This window comes from Mus musculus, chromosome 10, assembly GCF_000001635.26.
Source record: "Mus musculus strain C57BL/6J chromosome 10, GRCm38.p6 C57BL/6J".
NCBI classification, from domain to species: domain Eukaryota; kingdom Metazoa; phylum Chordata; class Mammalia; order Rodentia; family Muridae; genus Mus; species Mus musculus.
In genome coordinates, this window is record NC_000076.6 from 27,240,573 (window position 1) to 27,263,844 (window position 23,272).

General features: G+C 37.9%; 1 protein-coding gene across 5 annotated transcripts in view; it reads right to left on the reverse strand.

Moving 5' to 3' along the window:
• The window catches only part of Lama2 (laminin, alpha 2), a 635,907-nt gene that overhangs the window by 259,288 nt on the left and 353,347 nt on the right, over positions 1–23,272 (reverse strand). For all 5 annotated transcript variants that reach the window (XM_017313815.1, XM_011243134.1, XM_011243135.1 and 2 more), the window contains exon 15: positions 3,099–3,210. In XM_017313815.1, the coding sequence (XP_017169304.1) occupies positions 3,099–3,210 (112 nt within the window). The remainder of the gene's footprint in view (positions 1–3,098; positions 3,211–23,272) is intronic.

Consider the following 23,272-nt stretch of genomic DNA (forward strand, 5'->3'; position numbering starts at 1 on the left):
TACTAAAATAATCATATAAAATCCTCTAAAGCCCAAAGTACTATTGTAATACTAACTTATTATCTTGTTTATTTAAAAGGTTGTTATTCTTCATGAAAAATTGCCACTAGCTGCGCAGTGGTGGCGCACTTCTTTAATCCCAGCACTTGGGAGGCAGAGGCAGGCAGATTTCTGAGTTCGAGGATAGCCTGGTCTACAAAGTGAGTTCCAGGACAGCCAGGGATATACAGAGAAACCCTGTCTCAAAAGAAGAAGAAGAAGAAGAAGAAGAAGAAGAAGAAGAAGAAGAAGAAGAAGAAGAAGAAGAAGAAGAAGAAGAAGAAGAAGAAAGAAGAAGAAGAAGAAGAAAGAATTGCCATTAATATTTTGCTACTATAGCAGTTTGAAGTAAAATTTGATAATAAAAAAATAATCCATCAACTATCATTCTGAATCAGCATTGTGACCTCAACCTTAAATAAAAGAGACTGACTTAGTAATAGGGTCATCTGATGGGATGTTGACTGTATAAACTGTTGACTTATCAAATTAGTAGTTTACTCAACCATATCCCAGAATATTAGTGATAACAAAGTGAGAGTGATTGGACCTAAGAACTCAATGATCAAGGCAAACAAAACCAGTCAAGGTTAGAGATGGAGATTATTTCCTCTGGGGAAGAAAAATTTGATAAAATCTTCAGGGGTTTACAGTGATTAAATAAAGAAAAGGATGTCCAGAGTTTAAACATTCATTGCCCTGACCCAACTAAGTCCTTTTAGCCATTTCAAATAATCAATTATTATACTAGAAGAAGTTGAAGCTTTTGTTTTCCCTTCTCTACTTCTTCATTATTTCCATGTTTGCATGCTTCTTTCTTCCACTCTATTGCTCCTTAAGTTGTCCATGATACTTTCCCAGACATCTTCGTACACTGCACAGCTCAGGCTTTGAATAATTATTGCCATTACAATATGCACCTCTTACTGCTCCTTTAATACAGGAGTGCTGTGATTCAATTTCCTAGTGGTATTTGTTTTGTCCAGATAAACAGATCACTAGATCTTTAAGAACAGAGATTGCACTTTATACTTATTGTTGTTATATATGTATATATATATGTATGTATATGAATTCATAAAATGCAGTAAATATATAACTTATAAAAATATTTCTAAAGGAAAAAGGAAAGAAAGCTTATAATTGAATGAGTCCAAAATATTCAGATGATTTTATACTCAATGGGCATTTAGCAAAAATGTTGATAGAAAGAGATGAGAGTAAAGTGGGACTATATTAAAAGCAAAATTAGAAGAAGAACATTTATTATTCCAACTGAAACAGGAGTTTAAAGCTTCAAAGGGAGCTGCTTCGTTTGAAATCAAAACTGGAAGGCTTGTAATAAAGGAATATCTTATCAAGTACAGCATGTGCTTTATATGTAAAATCAAATTTGAGTTGACAAAACTAATTCATATCCATGACAATTTTTCTCTTATCTCTATAAATTTTGCAAAAGCAAGTACTTCAATGAATTCCATTTAGTTTCATTTCTAGCTGGGCAAATCTGTACCCAGGTTAAAAGAAAACACATTAGTCACGAACATGGCTTTAAGCTCTGTGTAGTCTCTGGAAGCTTGTATTACTTTAAAGCACATGAGAACCAGCAAAGTTATGCCTCGAGTGTTTCTACAAATGGCATAAGTAGTGTTGTAGAGGGGAATATCTCAGAGCACTCAAATGATTCCTTCAAGATACCATCTTAATGAAACTTAAACTCTTATTTATCTACAAGCCATTCCTTCCACCTAGAAAAATCACACACACACACACACACACACACACACACACACACACACACACACAGAGAGAGAGAGAGAGAGAGAGAGAGAGAGAGAGAGAGAGAGAGATTTCAAGTAAATCAAGTTTCAAACTACCTAAAAGAAAACAGAATTAATCTCTTTAGAATTACTCTAAAATGATATACCAAGTTATTAAGAAACATTGCTTTTTAAAATTAGAATTGTAGAACAATAAGACAACAAGATCTTAAGCTTCACTTTTTTTCTCATGCTCTTTTACTTCCGTACCCTCTTCCCCCTCCATCACTTCTCTCCCCATTACCCTTCCTGTCTCTCTCTGAACTCTTCTGGTCAGCCACTACTCCTCTACCCTCTACTCCTCTACTCTCTGTCTCTGTCTCTGTCTCTGTCTCTGTCTCTCCCTCTCCCCCTTTCACTCCCCTCCCAATGCCCTAAATAAACTCTATTCCATACTATTACTTTTTTTTCAAGCTTCAGTTCCCCAGGAGTGGAAAAAAGTTTTCATGAACAGTTATTTCTCCCACACACTCTATTCTTGAAGCTTTAGGGATTGAGTGCTTTAGAAGACTGGACCTTGAATACTTTCTTCAAAAAGAAAGAGAAGGGAAGGATAATAGGGTATAAAAGGGGGAGAGACAAGAGAAATAAACATATGTCCATCTCTTAGTAGAAATAAACTAAAAATATTTGGAATATTATTTTGCTACCATAACACCTTGCTGGCTAAAAAGTGAAGAAACACAGAAATCACAGTTACAGTAGGACAAAATACTTCAAAGGGCACCATAGCTTTGAAAATACATGGTTATACTCTATTTAAAAGCCATGAACTCTAGGCAGACATTCTAATTACTCCATTAATTTAGCATGGATGAAGGAGGGGCCCTACACATAACTGAGGAGCTATTGGCAATTGATAGCTGCTAGGAGAGGGAGAATCATTCTTTTCTGAGGTTATGGCTACTCTGGAGTAGGCTGTCCATGTTGTATAAGATGGATCACATCCACACACATATGTGTGACACTCATTGGACTTAGAAAATTACAATCTGCAATCAGAAAGTACACACAAATTAGAAAAAAGAACTCATTGGGAGGTCCCAGTGACCTGTTGGAGGGAAGTAAGGCTAGATATCATCATATTTCATCAAAATCATCTATGAAATTATCAAAGGATTACAATTTTATATAAGTATATAACTTGTCTAGGCAGTTACAGGCCGACATTGTCAAAGCATCCATTTTAGAGCAGTTCATTAGTCACACTGTCTGAAGGATTAATTTTTACAGACTTACTTCACAAGAGCTGCCACTGTACCCAGGTGGACACTGGCAAACTTCCACATCAGTTGCAATACGTCTATCAGTAGGATAAGGGACAGCAGATTCAAGATTGACAGAACTCAGCCTGGGAAGAGAGGAATGACATAGTAAGTATAGAAACTATAAAGTATTTTGAAGCCAGATGGATAGCTGTAACAATGTAAGTATGAAGGAGTTATTATGTTGAAATAATGCTTCTATAATTTGATGGTTCCATCTTTTATTATAGAATCAATATTGACTACCAATGGACTCTGCATCCATGAATTTAACCAGTGTGGACTGAAAATACTGAGAAAAACACTTGTATTTGTACGAGCATCTACAGACTTTTTTTTTTGGTCAAATTATGCAAGCTTTCTTTTCTTTTTAAATTATCTTTAATCTTTTAAAATACTCTTTATCATTATTTTCTAAATAATGCATTGACATCTATTTATATAACACTGCTCTTATATATTAGGTATTATATATAATGCAGCAATAATTTATGGCTATGATTTACATGTGAAGTATCCTATATAGCTTCACATGGAGTCTTGAACACTTGATCACCCACCAGTGGTGGTGTTTTGAGATGACTATGACTGTGCAGTCTCCCACATAGCAAGAGTTCACAGATGTGGAGCCACAGATTTTGTTCTGGAAGATTATAGTTCAACTCTATTTCTGCCTTATGATATTTCTGCTTCCCAACCCACTGGGATGCAACAAACTATACTATATGAAAATATCTTCAAAACATTTATGTGTTTGAACATACCCTTTAGATGATGGTACTGTTTTTAAAGACTATAGAATCTGTGGATATTGGGTAACTGGCAGAAAACTATCCATGCATGTTTTGAGGATTATAGTTCATCTGTGCTTCTAGCCAAACTTTTTCTGCTTCTTAGTCTATAGAGACATAATATACTTGTTCTTAAGTTGTTGTTTCCATCAATCTCAATTATGAGCCAAAATATGCTTCTCCTCTCTTTAGTTGTTACCGTCAGGAATCCCATCACAGTGATAAGGGAGCTTTGTAACTCGTTTTAACTTGTCACAGTAATATTTAGAAAAAATTTCCAAGGCAAAGAAGCAGAAATTATTCAAATGGTTAATAAAGAAGTTAAATTACTCTATCTGAAGTCTACATGTCACTTGCTATATATACCATGTATAACTGCATAGTTATTTATCAAGAAAAACTTAATGGCTAGAATAATATAGAAAAATCAGCATTTAAAATTTAGGAGAATTTTTGTACACTATCAACAACATTCCTGAGAAAGAAATTAGAAAATCAATTTAATTCTAAAAGTATCATGTAATAAATTAATGCAGAAAATAAGTTCTTCTTGAATGAAAATTAGAAAAACAGTGACAGAAAATGAAGAGGAAACAACAACGCTATCTAGAGTTCAACGACTTTATCATCCAGCATTACTGGAAAGTCTAATACATATATATATTTAATGCAAGTTCATTAAAATATTAATGTCATTCTTTATGGAGCTAAAAACCAAAAGAGAATTAACAATTCTATAATTTAAAAGGAAATATTAGCGTCCTGTAACACAGAGACTTCAGCAACTCTGGATGAATCACAGTAGCAGATTTCAAAATATTCTGTGGAGCCATAGTGACCTGATGGTCAGAACACTGACAAAAACAAAAAAACAAACAAACAAACGAACAAAAAAAAAAAAAAACCCAACTATACGGCCAGTGGAATAAGAAAAGAGAGTACAAAAACACATACATAATGTATTTTTTAAGGTTACCAAAAACATACGTTAGAGCAGGAGAGCTGGCCCTTCCCCTTGCTCGCTGGAGCATTGGGTGAGCTAGCAGGCACAGTGCTGGAGAACCTGCCCTGGTTGTGTGGAATAGGAGAGTTGTCAGGCTAACCAACTCAACTTCTAGCCAGGCCCAGATCTGAGTTGACTCACCACAACATCTACTCCATCTATGAAATGTTGGAACGTGTTAAAGGGCCTGCCCTACAGATCCAAACCTTCAGGATCTCCAAAACAGGAGGCAACATCAGGATAACCAAGTGGAGTCTTGGTGAGAATCCAGTATTGATGGTAACAGAAGGCACAAGGCCTTGAACCAGCCCAGTGACTCATTGCAATGAACATTTGCAAACAAAGATGTGTGGACAAAAGGGTATGCTGTGGAACATACCGTGACACACTATAGCTTCTAATATGAGATAATTTTGATGCTTTGTGGATTGTTTTCAGTTTTTGTTTTTGATTTTTGTTAGGGAAGGTAGCAAGGACACAGGGCAGATTTGAAGAGGTGGGAGATGAGTGGGAGTGGGGTGCATGAAGTAAAACTCACAAAGAATAAAATAAAGTTAAAATAAAAAATATAAAAATGACAACACCTTCAACAGTGCAGAGAAATCTGTATGCAGATCACCAAACCTGAACTCTATCTCCCTCTCTACACATAACTAAACAAAAACAAACAGCAAAAAACAAAAACTAACAATGACCAAAGGGGAAAAAAAGGCAAAATTAATCAAAGTCATAAATGTAAGAAATTATGAAACTAGTGAAAGAAACTCCAGGTTGGTTTAAGTTACACAGAAAAATCCTGTCTCAAAAAAAAAATCCGTTTAAATAAGACATTGGCAAATGATAAGATCATCGAATAACAATCCTAGTATCACATATGGAATAGCTCTCTATAAGCTATTTGTTCAAAGAGGCTCAGGGTATGCCAAACAATACAGACTATTGTTAATGTCTTCTATTGCCCACCAGAATTAGATCATAAAACCATATTGCTTAAGACACCAAACACTTGGGTTGTAGGATATTGAGGAATAAGACTGGGTCTGAGCTGAAATTTCCCTTCTGACTAGTTTAACAGCACTGAACACTGCTATTCAAGTTCTTTGAAAGAAAAAGCAACCAATGGTCCTAGTAATCTGTGAATCCCATGAGGTGCAGTAATAACTTATCTGGAGAAAATAGTGACATGTTGTTATGGGGATAACCAGTAATTAAACTCATTCTAATTGGATTATGTCCAAAATGTCGTGACTGGGAGAACATACACCCTAGGGCCGAACTTATTATTACTGTCTTGCTAAATGGTCATGGTGTCAATTTGCCTTCTAAGTATTGATGTTTATACCCACAGATTGGTCTTTTTCTCAACTTTCATCAAAGGTGTTTCTTTTTGCAGTGGACGTTGGTCAATGCAGAGTCTCAAAACCATTAAAACTGATGAGATTTAGCAACAGTAGAGTCTACCTATATAGGCACCACTCTCTCCCAGGCTTGGGAACATTGTGAAAGAGAGGGCAGAAAGAAGGTACAAGCTAAAGGGTGCAGAAGTATGTTGTGAGTCCTCTACTTGCTATTATGAATAGAGCAGCTATAAACAGCAATATGCAAGTACCTCTGGGGCAAGATGAAGAATATCTTGGTTAAGTGGCGGTTGAGGAGTAGTACGGTCATGGATCATATGGAATGGTAACTGGATCATACCATCATGCTGTTTCTAGTGTTTTTAAAAGCCCTACACTGATTTCTACAGTGGCTATGCCAGGTTACCTTCCCACTAACTATAAAGACTCCTCATTCCCAATTTGTCACTCATATTTGCTCTCATTTGTTTTCTTGATGTTAAGCATCTCAGTGGAATGAGTAGGAATCTAAAGCAGTTTTAATGTCTGCTTTATCTATTGGCTATTTTTATTTCTTCTTTGGAGAACTAAGTGTTCAGCTCATTGGTGTGTTTATTTGTTGAAAGTTACATTCTTTTATTTCTTTTCTTTTGTTGCTGTTCATTTTTTCCCTTCCTGATATCTGGATAGAGCATTGGAATATGTATTAATTTCTATATAATCCTTGAAGCAGAAAAGGAAATTCAATTGAGTCTTTTAAATAGGTAGATGGCATGTTTCTGGGAACTTAGTGACATCTGAAATCTTTAAATGCATATCCACACAGTAAGCACTATTTTTGAGTGCTTTCATTGAACATCTTGGTGAAAGGTCTTAGATTAACAGGCAGTCTTTATGGTGTTTCTACACAGGGTTTACTTAAAAGTAAATCACAAAGTGGAGTTTTTGCACATAAGATAACCCTATACATGAAAGATATACTTTCATGGACATTTCCTTATTTATCTCTTACTGTTTAAGTCTGGGTTCAGTTGGAGAGGGTGCATCTGGCCCTCAGGAAACTGGAGGCCCTGGGGAGTTTGAAGGTCTGGTGTGGTGGAGTGTTACGGGAATGGGGACATCCTCGTGGAGATGGGGGGTGAGGTGGAGTCATGGGATGTTGAACGGTTGGAGGGTGGACTGGGAGTGGAATGGAGTCTAGAGTGTAAAAATAAATAAATAAATATTTAAATAAATAAGTGTTTAAATAAAAATTAGATCCCCAAAATAACATTAGTAAGTATTTTATTAGTTGAGAATTCCATACCCACATATATTTTGATCAAATACATTCCCCATCCCTTCCTCTTCAGCTCCTCCTCTATTTCCCCAATCCCTTTTCCGTTCTATAAAACAAACAAACAAACAAACAAACAAACAAACAAACCAAACCAAAATGAGTGCCAGTTCTCTTACTGCTTCCTATACATGCTCAAGTGCAGAGGTATCCACCAGCACATGTGTATAGGACTATAGAATAGAGTTCTATAGGGTTCTATTCCTGAAGAAAAGCTCTGTCTCTTTCCATGTCTCCATCCTTTCCTTCTTCCTTTCATTCCTCTATGAATTGTCAATAATTCCACAGTTAAGGATAGAACTTCACGAGCTCATCTCTCATTTTAAAGGGTGCAATTATATCATTTAGGATATTCACAATATAATATAGCAGCCACTTCTATCTAGATATGTGTTTTTCAACCTTTTTAATTCTGTAGCCCCTTAATACAGTTGGTTCTTTATGTTCTGGTGACCTCAACCATAAAATTATTTTAGTTGCTACATCATAACTATAATTTTCCTACTTTTATGAATAGTAAATATCGGAAATGCAGATGGTCTTAGGTGAACCTTATGAACTTTGGATAAATACATGGATGGATAGTTAAATGTATTAAGAAATAAATGGATGGTTGGATAAATGGTAGACATATTGAGGATTAATTAAAATACACATAATTTAGGTGAATAGAATACAGTTACATTACATGTGATGTCTAAAATAGCCAATGACAACAGGTCCATCCATGTTTCAAAAAAAATAATAAAAAGCCATAAGTAAAAGTTAAATTATGTATTTGATCTGCTACAGAAAAAAAAAATGGGAAAAAGTAAGTTTGGGCTTACAACCAGAGGCCAGAAATGTCCTTAACACATCATGGTGTGTAGCTGCCTAAAATTAATGTACTTTCAAATATTAAGCCTGTAATTCTGATCAATAAGAAGCAAATGGTTTCACTGTTGATAAATTAGTTGATTACTGTATAAAAGAGCTTACCAACTAGCAGTTTGATTTATAAAGACAGATATTTTTCAGGATTTCATTATAAAATTGACATGGAAAACCAAAAGAAAGGAAATGTAGAAGAATGATCATTTGAGTTCTTTAAGGAATAATTTTAAAATGAAGATACAAAACAAAAAATATTTTCAGTGAACTGTCAAGTCTCCTTTGTCTTTTAAACAGCAGATGTTTGTCTCCTTAATCTGTACAACCATTTTGAGCTCTGAGAAATTTCAACACTCAACCATCTTTCCTCGTAATATTCCACATTAGTATTCACTGAGCAATCCCAATGGTCATTAAGTTCTGTTGTTTGTTAAATGGGATTTTAATGCGTCTAACAGTTTTAAGTGTTACCCAGGAAGGAGACTGCCGCTCATTTCTTTCCTCCTCAATGTGGTCATTTGCTTTTCTTGATACCAGGCTGCATTCATTTAAACACAAAGTGTTGGCAGAAATAAAGTATTGAACATTGAAAATGCATGAACTCTCAAAGCATTATCAAAGACGTCAAGTGCCTGAACTGATTCTCCTTACAATGACTTGAAAATACAGACAAGATGATGGATGGAGAGAGAAGACATAACTACAAGTCATTGTGGAAAATACATGAGTCACATCAGACACTGTCCTGTTAATAAGGTTTTGTTTGATTAAACTTCTCAACAAAGTTGACTAAGTCATGGTAAAACTAAAACCACCAAAACAAGTTGAACCACTGGCATCACTTGTCTTTATTTTTCTACACACATTTTACTTAATCAGAGACTTTCATTTTAGTCAGCTTAAAAAAATTTAACTTGTGATGAGTCAAAGATTTTATTGCTAGTAAAGTATTTTATTCTGTTTACATTTGTCAAAGCCCAAAGCAGTGATTCATCATGAGCCTCAAAACTGAGCCTTGCTATATAGGCTTTTGATACCAGCACTTGGAATCAAAGAGGAATACTAAGAGGCAAGAACAAGGCCAGTTCAAGGCCTGCTTGCGCTACAAAGAGTTGGGGGTGCAGAGTCATCCAAGATATCTCAGCAAAACTACGCTTCAAATACAGAACAAGAAGAGAGCTGGGGTTTTAGCTCAGCATTGAAAGGCTAGATTAACATGGGTGAGTCTGAGTTTAACTAATACCACAACCAGGTCTGGCCATTACCCTTTGGGGATTTTACAAAGTCCCTCTCATTAGAGGTGACTGGTCATTTCTACATCATTTCTTCTATAGAGGCAACAGAATGACTTAGTGGTCGAAAGGAGCTTCTGGGACAGCAGAATTACTCAACCTCAATTGTATGTGTGTGTGCGTGCATGGGGTGTGCATGTGTTATATGAGGTGTGTGTGGTATGTATGTGGTATGAGGTATGTGTATGTGCTGTGTGTGTTATCAAGTGCTTTAACTGATTTTTGTTATTATGAATTGAAAAATATACATATATAAAGATAAAATTGTGTTTGTGATGTATGCTATGTGTGAGTCAGGTATGTGCATGCATGATACATGTGTGTGCATTGTGTGTATATATGTGGAAGAGGTCTGTGTGTGTTATATGTATAGCAGTTATGTGTGTTGTATGTGTACAGTATCTGTGTATTTGGGTGTATACGGTATGTTTGTGTATATGTGGGGGAGATACATGTTTGTGTATGGTGCATGTAATGTTTATGTATATAATCTGCTTGTGTGTGTGCCAAAAGCATGCATGTGAGCATGCAAGAGGTCAGTGTTGGATATCTTTAGCAATATTTCCTCACCTCATTTTTAAAAAGGTGATTTCTCACTCTCTATACCTGCAGTGCTAGATTGACTGTCCACTACCTCATAGGTATTAATTATCTTCACTTCCAGGGTGCTGGGATTATAGTTGAGAATTGCTGCTAGGGCTCTAAATTCTAGTCCTAATGCTTGTGAGCCATGCAGTGCATTTACTAAGCAACTTCATCTCCTCAGTTCTTCTCCAAACATTTTGATCTATGTAAAGTAGAAGAAATAAATGATAGATTCTGATGCTACTACAAGCATTTCTAAAAACATAAAATTCTAGTGTAAGATTTCCCCTCCTTTTCCTTAGCCATTCAATTACACAAAGTGTTTACTCATATTGCGGTGTACATTATATTATTATAAATATATGCATCTTGCATCTATTCTGGATTATCTTTTCTTTGAGTTCATTGCTCCACATTGCATCCCAATGTATGCTGCTAAATCGGATGCTATACAGGCATTGTTCTCTCCCCTCATCTTTAGTCCAGAAATTCAGATATTGCTTCCACCAGTTTACAAGGCTGAGCACTGAGATTTAGGCAGATGAACACATTTAGGCAGATGCTCAATATGTGTTTGCAGACTGAATGAGTCAAATATTTACAGACACGCGTTAAAGACTCTGGATGAAATGCTTGTGGGCTTAAGCCTTGGCTCTACCTCTCATCAACAGCAGGATGAGAAGTATGTTCTTTAAAAGTCCTGGTGTCCTTTCTCAACATATTTCTTTAAAATATGGACACCTGGATGGTTCATTTCAAATGTGGACAAAGTATGTACTCATCAACTCCATGTCTCTGATTATCAGATGATTTTGTTCTTAAGGCTTTTCCTAGACAATTTATAATACAAACTCTATCAAATTCTATTCAATACAAAACTCCTAAATTCACTATGAAATTCACATAAAAATATCTTGGCTTTAAAAGGTTCTGTATGAGGGTGAGTTGAAAAGACACAATATATCTAAATAAAATTATTTATGAAGCTCATGAATAAGTGCTATATGTCAAATAACAACATTTTCAAGTGGAACTGGAAACATGGCTCATCAGTTAAGAGGCGCTCTGCCAGAGAACCCAGGCTTGATTCCTTGCACCTACAAAGCAGCTCACACCTGCCTAGAACTCCAGCTCCAGGTGAACTACGCCCTCTTCTGGATCCTATGGCACCAGCTGTTCATATGGTACATCAAGATAGAGAGGCAAAGCAATAGGATAATAGAATAAATATTTTAAATGTGTATTTTTAAATATTCTGTATTTGTTTGCATTCGATGAATGCATTTGAAATGTTATCTCAAAAAAGTCACAATGGAATTGATTCTATCATGGTAGCTACTTCAAATTCTGATAGCTGATCCAGGCCTGTAGAAGGATTTCTAAAAATTAACCTTTCTTCAGTAATTAGAGGACGTAAAAAGTCAGGGTGCTGACCTCCATGTCCTGTTGGAATTTAAGGTTGTTTATTTTCTGGTTGGTGAATAAACCCTAGGAAGTCTTAACATTGGTAGTTCAATGTTCCTGTTCAGGCAAGGTGCAAATTACATTGGTTCCTATTGCATTGGCCAAATCATATCCTCTGCTCTCAGTAGTTAAGGGAAATGCAATAATATCCAAAGGAGTAAATTTTAGTGAACTATAATAATGTCTATTATAGGGGAAGAAGGAAGACAGTTTGTGAAGTGTTGTGTGTCTTATAGGGACTTGGGAAATATTTTGTTTAAGTTAATTGTCAAGGATATTACTAAAGCCAAGAGTTGGATAACTTTAAGGAGAAATACATGCAAGTACTTGAATTATCTTACATTTCTTTATTTTTATATGTGTCTGTGTATGTGTGCATATACATGAATATATGTATGAATGAGTATATATTTAGAGCCAGAAATTGATACTGAATGTCTTTCTGGATAGATATCCACTTCACATTCTGAGACAGGTCTTTCACTTAAGCCTGGAGTTTATCAATTTTTCTAGTCTAGCTTGCTTTAGGGAACAATCCGGTCTCTACTTCTTAAGTAATAGGATTCCAGGCAAGTCTTCATCCTCACCAGAGATTTATGAGGAAGCTAGGTATCCAAAATGGTACTGATGGCTTGTGGGCTAAGCCACTGCTACATGCCTTCATCTCACCTTCTGAAAAAATAGTGTATATTTATGTTTTCTATTCACCTTACTAAATTAGATCATAAACAGGGCATCAATTAGCCATACTGAGTGAATCTTTCAGCATTCTGGATAAGCATGGCAGTAAACAATCATGTGTGGATGTGGCAGGATATTTCATATGCTGAATGTCTTCAAGCCTACATGATATTTATAGAAAGCATATTCGCCTATAATGAGATTGGTCAGATATAAATACTTCATATGTGTTAGCAATTTTCTGTTAGAAAAGTATTTTAGCAATTCTCTAATTCCATTCCCAAAGTGACCTTCTGAAGTTGGCGAGGCAATTGTCTTTCTTGTTTCAGAAATGAAGTGAGTGGAGCACAAAGAGGTCAAAGCCATATTCATGTTTACAACTATTAAGTAGCTGTGTCAGAAACAGGAGTCAAAATCCTTGACCCACAGCTCAGTTTCCTATCCAATTCCACCTAACCGTGTAACTGGACAAACCTAAGCCCATTTTGCTGAGATAACTACCCTTCAGTAGGGCAAAATATGAATTGTTGTTGCAATAACTTCAATTTCCTTGTGCTTACACAAAAACATACCAACTCAGAAGCCTACTGTGCAACACAAGTTGAAATCAGTTCAAGCAGTGTTTTACAAATATGACTCAATTTATTGGTAGATCAGAGATAAATAAAATATGGCAACCTTACTGATTCAGGATTCATGCTGACTTTCAGCTCTCCTAGAAGGAGCTGGGGCTTCAATCTGACCCTATCTCCTCCTCTTGGACTGCAGCACTTCAGAAATAAGGGTGGCAAAAAGCAGTCACCTGCTTGAAAAGCTGCTAAGTCTGTCTACATAGCCACACTCCATGACCACATTCATAAGTTCAGAGAGAACCCCAGAAGTATTCAAACGAAACCAATGCTTTTAAGATGGGTAGACTTTGAAATTGTCTGACATAAATCAGGAGGAAGTGTCTTTGAATTAACTTGCCTGAGAAACAATGCAACAACAAGAAATAAGCTCTCCAGCCACTTTTGGTCAATTTGATTGTCATTCACTTTGAAAGCTGGAGGACTCATTTCTTTATACTGTTTAAACATCATGACACTCTCTATTTACTAAATAGGAAAAACATAATTAATTCCTAAGTACTGCCTCTCATCTTTATAGCACGTTAGCCCAGTTCTAGCAGAATTGCCTATGCAAAAGAGGTACATTGTTTGGCAATGATTTTGTTTATGAATCTTCAGCTCCCTCCTTTGGGAAATGATGATGATGATTGGAATTTGCTAAAATATTACAAGTGGAAGACAGCTCGGCAGCACTAGCAAATAATTATGGTAGAATCTGCTACTGAAAATTCCAGAGTAAGAACTATGGCTCTGAATAAAGGTATGTCAGTTGTCCATGTGGCATCTAACTTAGTCTTCCAACTTAATCTGATTGAGAGTGAAGGTGCAATGATATTTTGTCTTACTAGATTTTAAAAATGTAGGAAAACCATATTCCAATATATATGAAATGAAATTTTTATCTGACAGATTAGAAACATAGGAGATTTTAGTCAGACTTTGGAAATCAGTTTGGCTCAAGTCATGGTTCTTTCTTTATAGTCAAATATATGAATACTAAAAAGAAACTAGCTTTTTTTTTTTTTTGAGAAACAAAAGTTTAATTCCACTGGGCATCAGGCGTTCTCATCTTCTATACATTTAGGAAAACATGAAAAATCTTGGTCCGGGACCCGCCGAACTTAGGAAATTAGTCTGAACAGGTGAGAGGGTGCGCCAGAGAACCTGACAGCTTCTGGAACAGGCGGAAGCACAGAGGCGCTGAGGCAGCACCCTTTGTGGGCCGGGGACAGCCAGCCACCGTCCGGACCGGAGGACAGGTGCCCGCCCAGCTGGGGAGGCGGCCTAAGCCACAGCAGCAGCGGTCGCCATCTTGGTCCGAGACCCGCCGAACTTAGGAAATTAGTCTGAACAGGTGAGAGGGTGCGCCAGAGAACCTGACAGCTTCTGGAACAGGCAGAAGCACAGAGGCGCTGAGGCAGCACCCTGTGTGGGCCGGGGACAGCCGGCCACCTTCCGGACCGGAGGACAGGTGCCCACCCAGCTGGGGAGGCGGCCTAAGCCACAGCAGCAGCGGTCGCCATCTTGGTCCCGGGACTCCAAGGAACTTAGGAATTTAGTCTGCTTAGGTGAGAGTCTGTACCACCTGGGAACTGCCAAAGCAACACAGTGTCTGAGAAAGGTCCTGTTTTGGGCCTTCTTCTTCGGCCAGGAGGAGGTCCAAATACAAGATATCTGCGCACCTTCCCTGTAAGAGAGCTTGCCAGCAGAGAGTGCTCTGAGCACTGAAACTCAGAGGAGAGAATCTGTCTCCCAGGTCTGCTGATAGACGGTAACAGAATCACCAGAAGAACAATCTCTAAACAGAGTCAACTATAACTACTAACTCCAGAGATTACCAGATGGCGAAAGGTAAACGGAGGAATCTTACTAACAGGAACCAAGACCACTCACCATCACCAGAACCCAGCACACCCACTTCGCCCAGTCCAGGGAACCCCAACACACCTGAGAACATAGACCTAGATTTAAAAGCATATCTCATGATGATGGTAGAGGACATCAAGAAGGACTTTAATAAATCACTTAAAGAAATACAGGAGAACACTGCTAAAGAGTTACAAGTCCTTAAAGAAAAACAGGAAAACACAATCAAACAGGTAGAAGTCCTTACAGAAAAAGAGGAAAAAACATACAAACAGGTGATGGAAATGAACAAAACCATACTAGACCTAAAAAGGGAAGTAGACACAATAAAGAAAACTCAAAGCGAGGCAACACTAGAGATAGAAACCCTAGGAAAGAAATCTGGAACCATAGATTTGAGCATCAGCAACAGAATACAAGAGATGGAAGAGAGAATCTCAGGTGCAGAAGATTCCATAGAGAACATCGGCACAACAATCAAAGAAAATGGAAAATGCAAAAAGATCCTAACTCAAAATATCCAGGAAATCCAGGACACAATAAGAAGACCAAACGTACGGATAATAGGAGTGGATGAGAATGAAGATTTTCAACTCAAAGGTCCAGCAAACATCTTCAACAAAATTATTGAAGAAAACTTCCCAAATCTAAAGAATGAGATGCATATGAACATACAAGAAGCCTACAGAACTCCAAATAGACTGGACCAGAAAAGAAATTCCTCCCGACACATAATAATCAGAACATCAAATGCACTAAATAAAGATAGAATACTAAAAGCAGTAAGGGAAAAAGGTCAAGTAACATATAAAGGCAAGCCTATCAGAATTACACCAGATTTTTCACCAGAGACTATGAAAGCCAGAAGAGCCTGGACAGATGTTATACAGACACTAAGAGAACACAAACTGCAGCCCAGGCTACTATACCCAGCCAAACTCTCAATTATCATAGAGGGAGAAACCAAAGTATTCCACGACAAAACCAAATTCACGCATTATCTCTCCACGAATCCAGCCCTTCAAAGGATAATAACAGAAAAAAACCAATACAAGAACGGGAACAACGCCCTAGAAAAAACAAGAAGGTAATCCCTCAACAAACCTAAAAGAAGACAGCCACAAGAACAGAATGCCACCTTTAACAACTAAAATAACAGGAAGCAACAATTACTTTTCCTTAATATCTCTTAACATCAATGGTCTCAACTCGCCAATAAAAAGACATAGACTAACAAACTGGCTACACAAACAAGACCCAACATTTTGCTGCTTACAAGAAACTCATCTCAGAGAAAAAGATAGACACTACCTCAGAATGAAAGGCTGGAAAACAATTTTCCAAGCAAATGGTATGAAGAAACAAGCAGGAGTAGCCATCCTAATATCTGATAAGATTGACTTCCAACCCAAAGTCATCAAAAAAGACAAGGAGGGACACTTCATTCTCATCAAAGGTAAAATCCTCCAAGAGGAACTCTCAATTCTGAATATCTATGCTCCAAATACAAGAGCAGCCACATTCACTAAAGAAACTTTAGTAAAGCTCAAAGCACACATTGCACCTCACACAATAATAGTGGGAGACTTCAACACACCACTTTCACCAATGGACAGATCATGGAAACAGAAACTAAACAGGGACACACTGAAACTAACAGAAGTGATGAAACAAATGGATCTGACAGATATCTACAGAACATTTTATCCTAAAACAAAAGGATATACCTTCTTCTCAGCACCTCACGGGACCTTCTCCAAAATTGACCACATAATAGGTCACAAATCAGGCCTCAACAGATTCAAAAATATTGAAATTGTCCCATGTATCCTATCAGATCACCATGCACTAAGGCTGATCTTCAATAACAAAATAAATAACAGAAAGCCAACATTCACATGGAAACTGAACAACACTCTTCTCAATGATACCTTGGTCAAGGAAGGAATAAAGAAAGAAATTAAAGACTTTTTAGAGTTTAATGAAAATGAAGCCACAACGTACCCAAACCTTTGGGACATAATGAAAGCATTTCTAAGAGGGAAACTCATAGCTATGAGTGCCTTCAAGAAAAAACGGGAGAGAGCACATACTAGCAGCTTGACAACACATCTAAAAGCTCTAGAAAAAAAGGAAGCAAATTCACCCAAGAGGAGTAGACGGCAGGAAATAATCAAACTCAGGGGTGAAATCAACCAAGTGGAAACAAGAAGAACTATTCAAAGAATTAACCAAACGAGGAGTTGGTTCTTTGAGAAAATCAACAAGATAGATAAACCCTTAGCTAGACTCACTAAAGGGCACAGGGACAAAATCCTAATTAACAAAATCAGAAATGAAAAGGGAGACATAACAACAGATCCTGAAGAAATCCAAAACACCATCAGATCCTTCTACAAAAGGCTATACTCAACAAAACTGGAAAACCTGGACGAAATGGACAAATTTCTGGACAGATACCAGGTACCAAAGTTGAATCAGGATCAAGTTGACCTTCTAAACAGTCCCATATCCCCTAAAGAAATAGAAGCAGTTATTAATAGTCTCCCAGCCAAAAAAAGCCCAGGACCAGACGGGTTTAGTGCAGAGTTCTATCAGACCTTCAAAGAAGATCTAACTCCAGTTCTGCACAAACTTTTTCACAAGATAGAAGTAGAAGGTATTCTACCCAACTCATTTTATGAAGCCACTATTACTCTGATACCTAAACCACAGAAAGATCCAACAAAGATAGAGAACTTCAGACCAATTTCTCTTATGAACATCGATGCAAAAATTCTTAATAAAATTCTCGCTAACCGAATCCAAGAACACATTAAAGCAATCATCCATCCTGACCAAGTAGGTTTTATTCCAGGGATGCAGGGATGGTTTAATATACGAAAATCCATCAATGTAATCCATTATATAAACAAACTCAAAGACAAAAACCACATGATCATCTCGTTAGATGCAGAAAAAGCATTTGACAAGATCCAACACCCATTCATGATAAAAGTTCTGGAAAGATCAGGAATTCAAGGCCAATACCTAAACATGATAAAAGCAATCTACAGCAAACCAGTAGCCAACATCAAAGTAAATGGAGAGAAGCTGGAAGCAATCCCACTAAAATCAGGGACTAGACAAGGCTGCCCACTTTCTCCCTACCTTTTCAACATAGTACTTGAAGTATTAGCCAGAGCAATTCGACAACAAAAGGAGATCAAGGGGATACAAATTGGAAAAGAGGAAGTCAAAATATCACTTTTTGCAGATGATATGATAGTATATATAAGTGACCCTAAAAATTCCAACAGAGAACTCCTAAACCTGATAAACAGCTTCGGTGAAGTAGCTGGATATAAAATTAACTCAAACAAGTCAATGGCCTTTCTCTACACAAAGAATAAACAGGCTGAGAAAGAAATTAGGGAAACAACACCCTTCTCAATAGCCACAAATAATATAAAATATCTCGGCATGACTCTAACGAAGGAAGTGAAAGATCTGTATGATAAAAACTTCAAGTCCCTGAAGAAAGAAATTAAAGAACATCTCAGAAGATGGAAAGATCTCCCATGCTCATGGATTGGCAGGACCAACATTGTAAAAATGGCTATCTTGCCAAAAGCAATCTACAGATTCAATGCAATCCCCATTAAAATTCCAACTCAATTCTTCAACGAATTAGAAGGAGCAATTTGCAAATTCATCTGGAATAACAAAAAACCGAGGATAGCAAAAACTCTTCTCAAGGATAAAAGAACCTCTGGTGGAATCACCATGCCTGACCTAAAGCTTTACTACAGAGCAATTGTGATAAAAACTGCATGGTACTGGTATAGAGACAGACAAGTGGACCAATGGAATAGAATTGAAGACCCAGAAATGAACCCACACACCTATGGTCACTTGATCTTCGACAAGGGAGCCAAAACCATCCAGTGGAAGAAAGACAGCATTTTCAACAATTGGTGCTGGCACAACTGTTTGTTATCATGTAGAAGAATGCGAATCGATCCATACTTATCTCCTTGTACTAAGGTCAAATCTAAGTGGATCAAGGAACTTCACATAAAACCAGAGACACTGAAACTTATAGAGGAGAAAGTGGGGAAAAGCCTTGAAGATATGGGCACAGGGGAAAAATTCCTGAACAGAACAGCAATGGCTTGTGCTGTAAGATCGAGAATTGACAAATGGGACCTAATGAAACTCCAAAGTTTCTGCAAGGCAAAAGACACTGTCTATAAGACAAAAAGACCACCAACAGACTGGGAAAGGATCTTTACCTATCCTAAATCAGATAGGGGACTAATATCCAACATATATAAAGAACTCAAGAAGGTGGACCTCAGAAAATCAAATAACCCCCTTAAAAAATGGGGCTCAGAACTGAACAAAGAATTCTCACCTGAGGAATACCGAATGGCAGAGAAGCACCTGAAAAAATGTTCAACATCCTTAATCATCAGGGAAATGCAAATCAAAACAACCCTGAGATTCCACCTCACACCAGTGAGAATGGCTAAGATCAAAAATTCAGGTGACAGCAGATGCTGGCGAGGATGTGGAGAAAGAGGAACACTCCTCCATTGTTGGTGGGATTGCAGGCTTGTACAACCACTCTGGAAATCAGTCTGGCGGTTCCTCAGAAAATTGGACATAGTACTACCGGAGGATCCAGCAATACCTCTCCTGGGCATATATCCAGAAGAAGCCCCAACTGGTAAGAAGGACACATGCTCCACTATGTTCATAGCAGCCTTATTTATAATAGCCAGAAACTGGAAAGAACCCAGATGCCCCTCAACAGAGGAATGGATACAGAAAATGTGGTACATCTACACAATGGAGTACTACTCAGCTATTAAAAAGAATGAATTTATGAAATTCCTAGCCAAATGGATGGACCTGGAGAGCATCATCCTGAGTGAGGTAACACAATCACAAAGGAACTCACACAATATGTACTCACTGATAAGTGGATACTAGCCCAAAACCTAGGATACCCACGATATAAGATACAATTTCCTAAACACATGAAACTCAAGAAAAATGAAGACTGAAGTGTGGACACTAGGCCCCTCCTTAGAAGTGGGAACAAAACCCATGGAAGGAGTTACAGAAACAAAGTATGGAGCTGAGATGAAAGGATGGACCATGTAGAGACTGCCATATCCAGGGATCCACCCCATAATCAGCTTCCAAATGCTGACACCATTGCATACACTAGCAAGATTTTACTGAAAGGACCCAGATGTAGCTGTCTCTTGTGAGACTATGCCGGGGCCTAGCAAACACAGAAGTGGATGCTCACAGTCAGCTAATGGATGGATCACAGGGCTCCCAATGGAGGAGCTAGAGAAAGTACCCAAGGAGCTAAAGGGATCTTCAACCCTATAGGTGGAACAACATTATGAACTAACCAGTACCCCTGAGCTCTTGACTCTAGCTGCACATGTATCAAAAGATGGCCTAGTCGGCCATCACTGGAAAGAGAGGCCCATTGGACACGCAGACTTTGTGTGCCCCGGTACAGGGGAACGCCAGGGCCAAAGGGGGGGAGTGGGTGGGTAGGGGAGTGGGGGTGGGTGGGTAAGGGGGACTTTTGGTATAGCATTGGAAATGTAAATGAGCTAAATACCTAATAAAAAATGAAAAAAAAAAAAAAAAAGGAAAACATGAAAAACCAACACCTATCTTAAACTATGCAAGCTTCTAGGAAAGGAGACATACTTCTGAACCCTTGATAAGGCAAAAATACACAAATGAGTAATTGTATTATATTATAGTATCAATATATCATTTTATATGACACAATGGAATTATAATTTTAATACTATGTAATAATTATAATCCCATCATATGTAAGACATGGTATAATTAATAAATAATTCAGTTAATTCAATCATATCCTCTATACAAACAAGAAAGTCATTCATGGTCTAAGAAAAGGAATTTAGTCTTATGTAGAAGTTGACTTGAAAGGTCTATGTTTGTCTAAAGGCTGAGGTTACTTTGTTATTAATGACTACATTTACTTTATTATTACTCACATATTTTCTTTTTTTTTTTTTTTCTTTTTTTTTTTTCCATTTTTTATTAGGTATTTAACTCATTTACATTTCCAATGCTATACCAAAAGTCCCCCATATCCACCCACCCCCACTCCCCTGCCCACCCACTCCCCCTTTTTGGCCCTGGTATTCCCCTGTACTGGGGCATATAAAGTTTGCAAGTCCAATGGGCCTCTCTTTCCAGTGATGGCCGACTAGGCCATCTTTTGATATATATGCAGCTAGAGTCAAGAGCTCCGGGGTACTGGTTAGCTCATAATGTTGTTCCACCTATAGGGTTGCAGATCCCTTTAGCTCCTTGGCTACTTTCTCTAGCTCCTCCATTGGGAGCCCTATGATCCATCCATTAGCTGACTGTGAGCATCCACTTCTGTGTTTGCTGGGCCCCGGCATAGTCTCACAAGAGACAGCTACATCTGGGTCCTTTCAATAAAATCTTGCTAGTGTATGCAATGGTGTCAGCGTTTGGATGCTGATTATGGGGTGGATCCCTGGCTATGGCAGTCTCTACATGGTCCATCCTTTCATCTCAGCTCCAAACTCCGTCTCTGTAACTCCTTCCATGGGTGTTTTGTTCCCAAATCTAAGGAGGGGCATAGTGTCCACACTTCAGTCTTCATTCTCCTTGAGTTTCATGTGTTTAGCAAATTATATCTTATATCTTGGGTATCCTAGGTTTGGGGCTAATATCCACTTATCAGTGAATACATATTGTGTGAGTTTCTTTGTGAATGTGTTACCTCACTCAGGATGATGCCCTCCAGGTCCATCCATTTGGCTAGGAATTTCATAAATTCATTCTTTTTAATAGCTGAGTAGTACTCCATTGTGTAGATGTACCACATTTTCTGTATCCATTCCTCTGTTGAGGGGCATCTAGGTTCTTTCCAGCTTCTGGCTATTATAAATAAGGCTGCTATGAACATAGTGGAGCATGTGTCCTTCTTACCTGTTGGGGCATCTTCTGGATATATGCCCAGGAGAGGTATTGCTGGATCCTCCGGTAGTACTATGTCCAGTTTTCTGAGGAACCGCCAGACTGATTTCCAGAGTGGTTGTACAAGCCTGCACTCCCACCAACAATGGAGGAGTGTTCCTCTTTCTCCACATCCTCGCCAGCATCTGCTGTCACCTGAATTTTTGATCTTAGCCATTCTGACTGGTGTGAGGTGGGATCTCAGGGTTGTTTTGATTTGCATTTCCCTGATGATTAAGGATGTTGAACATTTTTTCAAGTGCTTCTCTGCCATTCGGTATTCCTCAGGTGAGAATTCTTTGTTCAGTTCTGAGCCCCATTTTTTAATGGGGTTATTTGATTTTCTGAAGTCCACCTTCTTGAGTTCTTTATATATGTTGGATATTAGTCCCCTATCTGATTTAGGATAGGTAAAGATCCTTTCCCAATCTGTTGGTGGTCTTTTTGTCTTATTGACGGTGTCTTTTGCCTTGCAGAAACTTTGGAGTTTCATTAGGTCCCATTTGTCGATTCTCGATCTTACAGCACAAGCCATTGCTGTTCTGTTCAGGAATTTTTCCCCTGTGCCCATATCTTCAAGGCTTTTCCCCACTTTCTCCTCTATAAGTTTCAGTGTCTCTGGTTTTATGTGAAGTTCCTTGATCCACTTAGATTTGACCTTAGTACAAGGAGATAAGTATGGATCGATTCGCATTCTTCTACACGATAACAACCAGTTGTGCCAGCACCAATTGTTGAAAATGCTGTCTTTCTTCCACTGGATGGTTTTAGCTCCCTTGTCGAAGATCAAGTGACCATAGGTGTGTGGGTTCATTTCTGGATCTTCAATTCTATTCCATTGGTCTACTTGTCTGTCTCTATACCAGTACCATGCAGTTTTTATCACAATTGCTCTGTAGTAAAGCTTTAGGTCTGGCATGGTGATTCCGCCAGAAGTTCTTTTATCCTTGAGAAGACTTTTTGCTATCCTAGGTTTTTTGTTATTCCAGACAAATTTGCAAATTGCTCCTTCCAATTCGTTGAAGAATTGAGTTGGAATTTTGATGGGGATTGCATTGAATCTGTAGATTGCTTTTGGCAAGATAGCCATTTTTACAATGTTGATCCTGCCAATCCATGAGCATGGGAGATCTTTCCATCTTCTGAGATCTTCTTTAATTTCTTTCTTCAGAGATTTGAAGTTTTTATCATACAGATCTTTCACCTCCTTAGTTAGAGTCACGCCAAGATATTTTATATTATTTGTGACTATTGAGAAGGGTGTTGTTTCCCTA